Genomic DNA, 12,271 nt, shown 5'->3' on the forward strand with positions numbered 1-12,271 from the left:
TATCAAAAACGTTCTAGTTCTATGTGTTTTCCTACATAAAATCAAGTACCTACATTATATTATCATGTAATTTAATTTTTATAAACTTAAACTTAAAATATAAACTTATAAGTTATACTTATAAGTTAAACTTATATTATGATAATAATAATTCTATACACAAATATAAAAGTCTACTTCTACAGGGTGTAACAAAGTAAAAACAGTTACTCTTTCAGTGCTACTATTAGTTATTACCACCGCTAACTCTATACAGGGTGTAACAAAACTAAATGATAATACTTAAGGGTGTATAATATGAGTTCACTGTGAAAGTAGCAGCACCTATAGAGCAATTTTTTCGTGATTTGTATATGTGTTGTGTTTCCCATAAAAGAGTTTAAAGAAGTTACTTTTTCGGCGCTACTTTTATAGTGAACTCTATCTCTGGGACACGTCATACTAAGGGATACATACACACCCTAAAATATTATCATTTTGTTTTGTTACATTTTGGTTCGGAGTCAACAGGACTATTTTGTTAAATAGGTATACTGTATAGACTAGGCAGTAGTATTTTTTTTTATTTTTTTTTTTTATTATAAAATTGGGGCCGTCTATAGACTGTTCGTGCATATCCTTTTTTTGTTATTTTATTATTTAGATTTTTCGCACCAAGGATAATTGAAATAATATTATGAATTTTAATTAATTGTGGTCCATCACGCCATGGACACCGTATATTTAATAGAATAGAGTATAATATGTTATACATATAATAAATAAATATATACATTTATTGTTTTATAAATTGCATAATAATAATATTAATGTTTTGAACGGTGAGGTCCCAGTCGGTGTGGCGGCCAGTAGATCCGACATTTTCCGATTTCCTTAGATTTTATGCTGCTCCACCCTTTGCCTTTAGATGTTGTGACATTGGCTTGGTGGAGAGGGGTCACTCAAGCTGGGTGGAGTTTCTAGGTTGTTAAAAAGATATCGTTCTGTGTCGAATCTACCCGCCATGTGGCTTAGGACTTTATCGTTCCGGTAGGCAGTAGTATTTCAGACACACTATAATAATTACTATTAACTAAGAAGTACTAACAATACCTTGAAAGAAGGAACAAAAACTAAAGTTTGGAGACCTATTACACTCATGGACCATCTTATGGACCATGGTCCACGAGTAACTACTCTACCGTGTTATAATTCGAAACTTTGAGCTTTAAGGTTTTGTCACCTAAACCACTTGTACTACTATCTATTCTGTGCCTAAACATGAAAATCGGAACTCTATTATTGAGGCTCTCCGTCTGTCACTATTCACCGAGCTATTTCAGGTAAAAAAAAACTCATATTTTGGTATAATTTATCTGGTCGCTATTGGGTTATGTGGTCCCTGGATCGCTATAATAAAATTAAAAAATATAAGTAGGTACCTTATTGTTAATTATGAAAAATATTATTAAATTCAAATCTTACTTCTTACTAATATTATAAAGGCGAAAGTTTGTTTGGATGTATGGATGTGTAGATGTATGGATGTTTGTTACTCTTTCACGCAAAAACTACTGAACGGATTTTAATGAAACCATACAACAATATTGCTTAAACATCAGAATAACACATAGGCTACAATTTTAACCGACTTTCGAAATGGAGGAGGTGTTATGTTCGTTTTTTTATGTGGTAAACATGTGGTGACTTCGGTTTCGTGAGCAGTATTCTAAGCATATGCTACCAACAAGTAAGATTTTGCACCAAGATATACTATGGTTCGGAATTTGCTGAGAGAACTCCTGATTCTTTATAGATACAAGTTTGGGAGTTTTGACGTTGTTTTAAGAGCGGAAAGCATATTATGCTACTATGCAAATTACCTTCATTTTAATCATCATCACTACCATAAACCGTTATTGAACCATGTGTCGTCCCGTTTTGATCCTTTTATTGGTACTTTTCATAGTATTTTATGATATATCACTTAAACCGCGGGTAACACCGCGGGGCACAGCTAGTACTACAATAATAATAATATTCAATCTCCGCTTGCTCCTAAATCTTAACAGCAACAACAAGTGGGACTCTGGAAAATATTACTAACTTCATGCCCCCTACTCGTTTGCGAGTCCGACTCGAATCGTGCTGTTTTTGTCACACACTTTACTCTAACTTAGAACTATTCTACTAAACTAGCATCTCACCTCGTCAGTCCTTTAAACGCCAGGACACACACACAGACACACTCCACAGACACTTCACAGGGCACAGATCACGACACCACACAGCGCGAGCGGCCCGACGAGCTCGGAAAAGTTTCGAGTTTGACGGCGGATGAGCGGCGGACACGCGCCGCGCCGGGACGGTGCGATCGGGACTGCCGGAGCTTCCCGCACGCTGCCGGCTCGTCGCGGGGCGGGGGGTGCGGGGGAGCAGGGAGCGAGCCCCAGGACCCCGAGCCTCTTCGGGGAAATTTTGACGAACGACATTCCAAAAGCACGCCGCTGCATTTCGCTAATTGCGCTTTTAATTAGTGCGTCTCGTAGAAGCGGCCGAGACTCCCAAGCTCCAACAGACATTCGAGACCCGCAGCTGGACGAAGCCGCGCCTAGCTTTAACAATACCCCACCTAGGTATCGTTAAATTCGTATCTAGGTATCGTTAATATCGAAAAGTGTGACCGATCACACGAGCACGATGAACTCCAGTTTAAATCTAAATGGTACTACATAAGTAGCTGCTGTTTTCAATAATCAAAAAAGATTGAAGTAAAAAAATCAGACTATACAAGATGTTAGTGTAAACACCGTTAAACCATCAAATGAGCCCGTTAAAATGAACAACTTTTTCTATGAGAACAATGCTGGGAATTAAAAAAATCCGTCTTCATACTCGTACCCATACATATTGCCGATCCGGGCATCTGTATGGGTATGAAGACGGCATTTTTTTGAGTTCCCAGCATTGTTTTCATAGAAAAAGTTGTTCATTTTAACGGGTTCATTTGATGGTTTCAAGGATAACGGTGTTTACAATAACACACTGTATACTATACCTACAGATTACTATTAGTGACGTGTAGAGAATTAGCTCCAGTATTATTTTTTTTAAACTCCTCACGTAGCGAATTAGCTCCAGCGCGCGTGTCGTCCGCGTTGATTTATATCTCAATCATCGCAGCCCATAAACCCGATGACACACATTAGATCGCGATTCGCGCGCCCTCGCCCCTCCCCCGTCTCACCCCAGACTCTTACAACGCGGGGAACTGTCGCCGGCCGGCACTCGGCACTCGGCACGGTGTACAGTTTGCAGAATATACGCATCAGTAGAGAATGGAATCGTGAGCATGTTTTATCAAGGCTTAATTCATACGACGCGTAGAGGCATTTCTTTTGTATGGATTTGACAGACTTAAATTGCGTGAGACGTCATGCCAATCTGTCAAATCCATACAAATGACATTGGGACCTTTATGACCCGCTTTACGAAATTCAGCAAACACGAATGAAACTTATATTAATTTTTAGATAACCTTGCATAAGTTATAACTGTGTAGTTTTTTTTAAATAAAGTAATGGGAATGTAGAGATAATGACAAAAATATGTTTTAGTTTTTGCACATTTTCATGCTCAATAATATTAGTAACTAACTAAGATTTTATACACAGTGCCTAAGACCATCATATTATATTAGGCGTAGAATGCGGTGAGAGGGTTACGATTAATATTAATAAAGATTTGTGCATAAAAACGACATATTTTTTTCTTTAACACCTACATCGTTATTGAGATATTTGAAATGATTTTATACAAAAAGATAGTGAATAGAGTAAATGTAATCATTCTTTATTATTATTATAAGAAACAAAGTGCTTTCCGTAATGATAATTATTTTACTTTGATATAAAACTGATACATTGTGTCACTTTTTTAATTTAAAATGCTTCATATTCCCATACCCCACAATAATGAGCTTTAAATCAGTACATGTAGAAGTCTCGGGCTTTAAAATAAGGTATGAATCAATAGTGTTTGCCGTGGGTATTTTGTCCATAGTAAAGATCCCAATGTCCTTTAGAAATGCATCTACGCGTCGCGTTGCGGTCTGAATTGACCCGACTCAACTCACACTGGGACAGAGTCGGAGCGACGCGTCATGTTTTTTCCTACAGCATATTCATCTCTATAATTGTTCTATCATTATTATTATTTTTAAGTACTGCTATTAAAATATAGAAACGCGAATGAGCGTCGCAGAGGGAATGCACACGTCAATGCGCGCCAAAATAGAAAAAAATTGTACTTAACTACCAGAACAATGGAGATGAATATGCTGTAGACAGAAACATGACGCGACGCGACGCTTCGCCTCCGCCCTAGTGCGAGTCGAACCTGACGGAAGCGTTCATTATCGTCGATTATTACCTATCCACTTATAATACGAAGGCGTTTACAAAACTGAATTCTTGATTTAATAGCAAGGCTCGACAAGAACAATCCGCGAATATTGTGTGATATAACCGCTGATAGCCCGTAGCCGCCACCGGCCGCGGTGATATCGCGATAGCGGCCGTCACAGCTGATAACGCATAAACTCGCTCCCCGTGACCTTCACCACACGCTTCCGGATGTTCACGCATTTGCCCAGCTACATGATAATGTAAGATTACCTTATCTTCAATAAAGGTATTTATTGTTATTAAAGACGATATAAAAAAATTTACGCGATCTGCTCGTTAAAGTATGTACATAATATTACCTATGTACTTATGTACTAAACGGTCCTGCGCAATCGCCTCGTGTTTGTCACTTCAATCATTAATCAGGACGTGTATTGTGAGATGTGGACATCGCGGGAGTCGGGACTCGGCGACATGAGACAGTAGATAGCGCGCTTGCGGCGGACAAAAGAGTCGTAGTTGAGCGCGTAATTGACAGGCCGTCGCGCGAGTGGCGGGCGGTGACGGGCGGTGACGGGCGGCTCGCGACCGCCGACGGCGAACATTAATACCCGTCAGCGGGACAATACCTGTCAATAGCGGGCCCGGGCTGCGGCGCCGCCGGGGCTAACGACGCGCTCTGATTGATGGTCGCGCGCCAGACAGCAGGGGGGGGGGGGTGAGGGGGGGCACAAAGGAGCTAATGCGCGCCGACGAGTGTTCCGCATCCATCAGGACGGTCCGCGGTGCAGTGGAAATTAGATCATTACAGGTAACTCATCAATCCTGCGACGCTCCCGAGCGGCGACGGTATCGACGCTACAAATCGCCGGGGCTTTAAACTGCCGATCTGCGGTGTGTTGTGACGTTTGCAATAAAATACTCGCTTTGTATTTCACATTATATTATCTTGATTATATTTTAGTATACCCCGTGGTGTTGCTACAAATATCGGAAGTTGCGGCTAGTCGCGGCAGAGGGCAGGAGCGCGGGACAGGCCGGCGGCGCAGGCCATGAGGTGCGGCAGGCGGGACTGCTCGTACAGGCCGGCGAAGAGCGCGTGTCGCGGCCCGCGCGCGAACACCGCCACGTCCTCCCCCCCGTGCGTCTCCGACTGCAGCGGCACCTCCGCGTGCGACCGCCACTCCACAGACCCTGTGATGCGACAGTCACGGGTTACGTGCGTACCGTAGTAGTTGGACTCAAAGTCGGAAAGTTATATACAAAAGTGAGCCCTCGCTGGAGGAGCATTCGTGTGTAATGTAAACATTATACGTTCGACTTTGAGCACTACATTACGATACTACTACTACTCCCTGACTTACAAGCGTACGCGTATAATAGAACATTATGTTCTACGACATTCAAAAAGTGTATTCATGATACCTACTTTGAATAAAAAGATATTTTATTTTATAAATTATTATAGAATAGCGTACTGACATTACAAGTTGTAACAAAATATAACACATTGCATCTCTTTGTATCCCTTTTGACGAAAAATGCGGAAGCATAGGTGAATAAAATTTTGCACAGTTATAGTTTATATGGTGAAGGAGGGAGGGGAAGGTGCTAATTTTGTAGTCACTCGAGCGTCATGGAGACCTGGTAGGTTTTTTACATTAGGTAAAACTGATAAAAAAATAATAAGAGCAACTTCCGTCGCCCATGGACACTCACAGCATCAGAAGAGCTGCAAGTGCGTTGCCGGCCTTTTAAGAGGGAACAGGGCAATAGGGGAGGGAAGGGAAGGGAAGGGAATAGTTGAGGGTAGGGAAGGGAATAGGGTAGGTTTTAGGGGATTGGGCCTCCGGTAAACTCACTCACTCGGCGAAACACAGCGCAAGCGCTGTTTCACGCCGGTTTTATGTGAGAACGTGGTATTTATCCGGTCGAGCCGGCCCATTCGTACCGAAGCACGGCTCTCCCACGTATAAATTTTATATTTTAAAATCTCCCTACAGGCTTACCTAACCTTTGAATCGTCAGTGCTTTATATGGAAGCTTATTTGGGGTATACTAAACATCCCCTATCTTAATCTGACAGATCCGATGACATTTCAATATTAAAAAAAATTAACCCACCAATGTGAGAAATCTGATTTCTATACCATGATAACTAGACACATGTCGGAAGCCTATACAAGCTTAATCTGATACGCTCGAGCTTATCCCGAAATCCCCTCTGCCCCTCCCCAAATACTAGTAATTAATACAAGGAGCGCATTGTGATGCTCGGTTCCCGTCCTTCACCTTCACGTTGAGATAGCGCCTTAATAATTATTTTTCGTTACGTGAAAATCATTGCGGAGTACGTACTGAAGTCGGGGTCGGCGGTGACGTCCTGGCGGCGGTCGCCTTGCGACGGGCGGTGGCCCGGGCCGTTGGCGTACGACAGCGTCATGTAGGGCACGCCGTCGTCGCCGACGTCGTCGGACGGGCCGAGCACGTCGCCGCCGCGCCGCGTGTAGCCGCTGAACGCCATCACGTGCGCGTGGTCGGACGTCACGACGATCAGCGAGTCCTCCTCGTCCAGCAGCTCGACGGCGCGCTGGACGGCGGCGCTCAGCTCGACGGTCTCGTCCAGCGCCAGCTCCACCCTGTTCTCGTGGTGGGCGTGGTCGATGCGCCCGCCCTCCACGAACAGGAAGAAGCCGCGGTCGTTGCGGTCGAGCGCACGGATCGCGGCCTCCGTCATCTCGGCGAGGGTGGGGTCGGCGATGGGGTCGGCCTGCAGGTGGTAGCGCATGTGGCTGCCCTCGAACAGGCCCAGCAGGTAGTCGGGCGGGTCGGCGGCGGCGGCGAGCAGCCGGTTGCGGTTCCACACGTACTGGTGGGTGAGGTTCCGCGCGGCCTTGTCGGCGCGCCACTCTCGGATGAGGTCGCGGCCGTCCGCGCGCAGCCCCGGCGCGCCGTCCTCGTCGACCGCGTCCACAGGCAGGAACTCGCGTCTACCGCCACCCAGAATCACCTACAAAATAGGGAGGATGATTAAAATATAACAAAAATAAAAACAAAAGAAGACACATAATTGTCATATTGTCGAGTTTTGCTGGCGAGCTAAATTTTTGAGACGAATAATAACAATTAACGGAGCTTAGGCTATTGAGTTGGACCTTGAAGTGTGTGCCGGGGTAGGAGTGCACGAGCTGGTGCGCGATGTCGGGGCAGGTGTGCGGGTCGTGTCCGGCGGCGCGCACCCCCGCGTCGCTCTCCCAGTCGCGGTCCGCCGAGCGCGAGTACGCGCCCGCCGGCGACGCGTGCGTCACGCGCGTCGTCGTCACGATCCCTGTACGACCACAGTAAGTTTGTACTTTTCTATAATTCTATTTTATTTGTAAGGGAGACTTACAGCTCGATTAAATTAAAATAGTACCTACATGGAGTAGCAATTAGGAGCCAATCACGAGTCTTCACGAGTGATTTGAATTGACAAATAAAAATATGTTCACTTAAAACTAGAGATGTGCCGATCATGACTTTGGCTGACTAGCCGACTAGCCGATTAGTCGGCTGTAAAGAAGCCGATCATGGTTTCGGACGTTTCCGTAACGCTTTTTACTGCTGTTTCGCGTCGCACACGCCGCCTGCAAACAATACTATGTCGAATCGTGTTAAGTATGTTTACTACGCGTACGTTACTTTATTTTGTTTAACTATGAAATATAGAGACAGTTGATGGTTTTCATACAATATTTCATGTACATGAAATCTCGATTTAATAATACATACTTCATTTGTTGTTAAAATTATATTATTTACAAAAATAATTTCTTTACTAGCAAGTAATTTCAGAAACACTTCATTTAATTTTAAAATGTGTAATAATAATAATAATAATAATAATATCTATGGACACTTCACACCACGTCAGTCTGGCCCCGTGCTAAGTACCTAAAGGACTTGTGTTACAGGTATCAGACAACGGAAATATATTTAATACTTTTATACCATACATATATTTAAGATTTTTATTATATCATACACATATTTAATAGGTAAACATCCAGACCCGGGAACATTGAAAACTTTTTGTTCCGTCGGCGGGATTCGAACCCGCGACCCCCGGCTTGAGCTACCAACGCGCTCACCACTGAGCCACAGAGGTCGTCAGAGGTGTAACACTAATTGAGTGTGATCTGAACACATTATAAATAATAATCAAGGTTTTTCTTTAATATAATTTCAATAATAGCAAAAAAGTAAAAAGTCGGCGCTTTTTGCCGACTATTCGCCGACTACAAAAGTGGCTGGATAGTCGGCTTTACCGACTAGTCGGCGACTAGTCGGCACATCTCTACTTAAAACTAATAAATCTAAAGATTACGCGGGAAATATTAAATACGGTATATAATAAGATAGCATCGATGTTTTAGATTTTCCTGTCAATACTACTGTCCGATAAGTGATCGACACTACCGATATTTTTATCTAGAATTGGCTATCGATTGAAAAATAGATCGATACGACGAATGATGATATATACAAAATTTTATTTCGTTTTATTTATTTATTTTTTAGAGAAATAACATACACTAGCACACAAAATATGCGCACATACACGCACACATACACATTCTCTGACACACTGCACACACAACACACACTCTCTCTCTCACACGCACTTACTGTGCCAGAAATTTTATTTTGTGTCCCTAATAATAATAAAACCATAACATTAACAAAATTAGTAACATTACCGGCGTCTCTGCCGTCCTCGAGCGCCCAGACCGCTATAGAGTCCAGTTGGTGCTGCGTGTCGGCGGCGGCGGCGCAGTCGTAGCGCGGCACGGCGGCCGACACTCCCAACGTGCCGAGGTTCGCCTTCGCGCCGCACAGATACGCCGTCGACGTGCAGGCCGAGTCCGCGATTTGAGAGTCCACGCAGTACGTCTGTGTACCGAGACTTAAATATAAGAGTTCTGAATAAGAGTTTAAAAGAACTATGGTCCTTATGGTCCTGTGTATTTTTTACTTTATTTTATTTCTCCTGAAGGGCGCTGGGGCCGTTTTAATGTGACGTCGTCGTTAACCGGCGGACTATCTTCGAATTTCCATTCCGAAATTATTTCATGTCTCGAACTTCAAAGAAGAAAAGGTGAACTGAGCAGGGTCGTTTTTGATGTGTTACATTAACTCTAGTTACATCGGTAGTTCGCATTAAAATTCTGTCTGTCCGGGCTAGGTGTTTATCGTTTATGGATCTCAAAAGAAATGTTATAGTCACCTTCGCGAGGCCGACGGTGGGGAAGGCCTCGAAGGCGAGCTGGGCCTCCTCCCCCGCGGCGCCGGCGCGCTGGCCCCGCAGCGTGCGCGCCGCCGCCAGCGTCGGCACCGACATGCCGTCGCCCAGGAACATAACCACGCGCCGCGCCCTTCCCCCACCGCCCGCCGCCCCCCACCGCGCCTCGATCCCCGCCCGCGCCTCCGCCGCCCAGTACTCGGGGTCAGCCTCGGCCGCGTTCCCGCGCGCCCCCCGCCTGGGCGGGTTCCTGGCGCTGCGGTGGTACTCGTCCGCTGAACAGAAGACAATCATGTAAAGCGTCGTGCCCTTCATTAGAAAATAATAATCGAATATTCAAAGATGACTCACCCCGAGCTAGCTGCAGCGCGAGCAGCACCAACAACGGGTACGGCCCCCTCATAGTGCTCGCTGTAGGACAACCACCGACTCAATGGAGATGCGATGCCTCCTTACTTCGATCAAGATCGTTCGAGACTGGCGTCACAAGATCGTCTTAAATATTCAAAGGCGAGATAAGCACGAAGATTTGACAACGTATAGATAAAACGATAAGAAAATATCAATTTATTTTGTTGACACGACGTATTAAAATATTATTATTTTTTCCCTTTAATATTTACTGCGCGGAGAACAACTTATGGAAGGTTACCTTTGATACAGAGGAATCGACGCAGGATACTGTTATCCCGAAAACATGTGCGGTTCCCGTGCAATAAACGAATTTCGCCGCAACTGAGTTGTGAGCACGCTCGTTCGTGTTCACAAGTCTGCTACTAAATATGTATTTACAAAATTAGCAAGTACTGAGAACCATAATTATTATCAGACGCTTAACTTTTATGAAAAAAATGAAACTGAGAATAAAACAAAACCTACAATTTATTAATAATGAATATTATCATAATTATTAGTTTAACACACTAAAAGATTTACAAAAATGCAGTCAGCTCATTTAGCAATACGCAATAAATATGATAAGTAATAATAACGTATAATCTCAGTGATTGAGTAAGGCGATACACATAATGAGCGCGGATGCGACGAGCGCGGCGGCGCGGGCGGTGGGAGGGGCGGAGCTGCAGGCGCGCTCGCCGGGGCCGACGCACGCGGCGTACGCCATGCGGTGCGGCACGTGGCTCTGCTCGTACAGCCCCGAGAACAGCGCGTGCTGCGCGCCCCACGCGAACACCGCCACGTCGTCCCCGCCGTGCGTCTCCGAGTCCAGCGGCGCGTCCGAGTGCGACATCCAACCCTCCGCACCTGGCACGATACGACTGTTATTATAGTTTGTTTAAATAAAAAGAAACAAAAGTGTCAATTACTGTCATCCGAGTAAATTACGAGTTTAAAATAGATAATATTAGCGTGAGCATGTCAGGATGCAACAATACTTACGGTAGTTAGACTCCTGCGTGACGTCGACGCGGCGGCCGGCGACGTGCGGGCGCCAGCCCGGGCCGTTGGTGTAGGACAGCGTCATGTACGGCACGTCCAGCCCGTCGCGGTCGTCGGACGGGCCGAGCACGTCACCGCCGCGCCGCGTGTAGCCGTTGAACGCCATCACGTGCGCGTGGTCGGACGTCACGACGATCAGCGAGTCTTCCTCGTCCAGCAGCTCGACGGCGCGCTGGACGGCCGCGTCCATCTCCAGCGTCTCGTCGAGCGCGAACTCGACGAGGTTGTCGTGGTGGGCGTGGTCGATGCGCCCGCCCTCCACGAACAGGAAGAAGCCGTTCTCGTTGCGGTCGAGCATCTTAATGGCCACCTCGGTCATCTCGGCGAGGGAGGGCTCGGTGGCGGCGCCGGCCTCCATGTTGTAGTGCATGTGGGTGCCCTCGAACAGGCCCAGCAGGTAGTCGGGCGGGTCGGCGGCGGCGGCGAGCAGGTCGGCGCGGCTGCCGACGTAGCGGTGGGAGAGGTTGCGCGCCGCCTTGTCCTCGCGCCACTCGCGCAGCAGGTCGCGGCCGTCCGCGCGCAGCCCCGGCGTCCCCTCCTCGTCCACTGCCGTGGAGGGCAGGAACTCGCGCCGCCCGCCGCCCAGGATAACCTGTGACAGGTTCGCTAGATTCAACGCTCCGCCGATTCGGTGCTCCGAAAACTTAATTATCGGTGTAATGAAAATATAGGGGGTTTCGGGGGCGATAAATCGATCTTGCTTTATGATCATTTTTAACCCCCGACAAAAAAGAGGGGTGTTATAAGTTTGACGTGTTTGTCTGTCTGTCTGTCTGTCTGACTGTCTGTTTGTCTGTGTGTGTATCTGTCCGTGGCATCGTAGCATCCAAACGGATGGACCGATTTTGATCTAGTTTTTTTTGTTCGAAAGCTGACATGATCGAGAGTGTTCTTAGTTATAATTCATCATCATCAGCCTGCTCAGTGCTGGACAATCAGGGTTTATCTGGTTCATGAATGGCCGTTAGGAACTTGTATTCGTTTGATAGGTTTTATATTTCATTCTAGTTCGTGACATTTGTGAATATGCAATATACGTATACACATATTAATGGAAAGTTGACCTGGTGCTGCAGCATCACCTGGTAATCAATAGGATCCAGCTCCTTGCCAACTTAGAGCAGAGGTTTCGTGTTTGGGCTCATTT

General features: G+C 45.8%; 3 protein-coding genes across 3 annotated transcripts in view; all 3 read right to left on the reverse strand.

Moving 5' to 3' along the window:
- LOC121735695 overlaps positions 1 to 2,212 on the reverse strand; it is a 31,439-nt gene extending 29,227 nt beyond the window's left edge. The window contains exon 1 of the mRNA XM_042126596.1: positions 2,187 to 2,212. The gene's annotated coding sequence lies outside the window, so the exon portion shown is untranslated. The remainder of the gene's footprint in view (positions 1 to 2,186) is intronic.
- Positions 2,213 to 5,355: 3,143 nt separating this feature from the next.
- Positions 5,356 to 9,810, reverse strand: LOC121735249 (membrane-bound alkaline phosphatase-like). Its single transcript, XM_042126002.1, has 5 exons — positions 9,652 to 9,810; positions 9,125 to 9,317; positions 7,541 to 7,713; positions 6,744 to 7,395; positions 5,356 to 5,579 (listed from the first exon to the last, which is right to left on the reverse strand). The coding sequence occupies exons 1-5, from the start codon at positions 9,781 to 9,783 to the stop codon at positions 5,389 to 5,391; spliced, it is 1,341 nt and encodes a 446-aa protein (XP_041981936.1). The 5' UTR covers positions 9,784 to 9,810; the 3' UTR covers positions 5,356 to 5,388.
- Positions 9,811 to 10,616: 806 nt separating this feature from the next.
- LOC121735696 (membrane-bound alkaline phosphatase-like) lies at positions 10,617 to 11,767 on the reverse strand (the record flags this gene model as incomplete). The annotated part of the gene is made up of 2 exons (XM_042126597.1): positions 10,617 to 10,929; positions 11,065 to 11,767. Coding segments are annotated over 2 exons (966 nt in total), but the record flags the coding sequence as incomplete, so codon positions are not given.
- Positions 11,768 to 12,271: the final 504 nt, after the last annotated feature.

This window comes from Aricia agestis, chromosome 17 (assembly GCF_905147365.1).
Source record: "Aricia agestis chromosome 17, ilAriAges1.1, whole genome shotgun sequence".
Lineage (NCBI taxonomy): Eukaryota > Metazoa > Arthropoda > Insecta > Lepidoptera > Lycaenidae > Aricia > Aricia agestis.

What these genes read in the sequence shown, in the direction of transcription:
- LOC121735249 (XM_042126002.1), bottom strand. Translation starts at nt 9,783, where the DNA reads ATGTTCCTGGGCGACGGCATGTCGGTGCCGACGCTGGCGGCGGCGCGC. An exon ending in CCACCGTCGGCCTCGCGAAG is followed by an intron (nt 9,318 to 9,651) that starts GTGACTATAACA and finishes CTCGGTACACAG; the next exon opens with ACGTACTGCGTGGACTCTCA. An exon ending in CGAGGACGGCAGAGACGCCG is followed by an intron (nt 7,714 to 9,124) that starts GTAATGTTACTA and finishes GTGGTCGTACAG; the next exon opens with GGATCGTGACGACGACGCGC.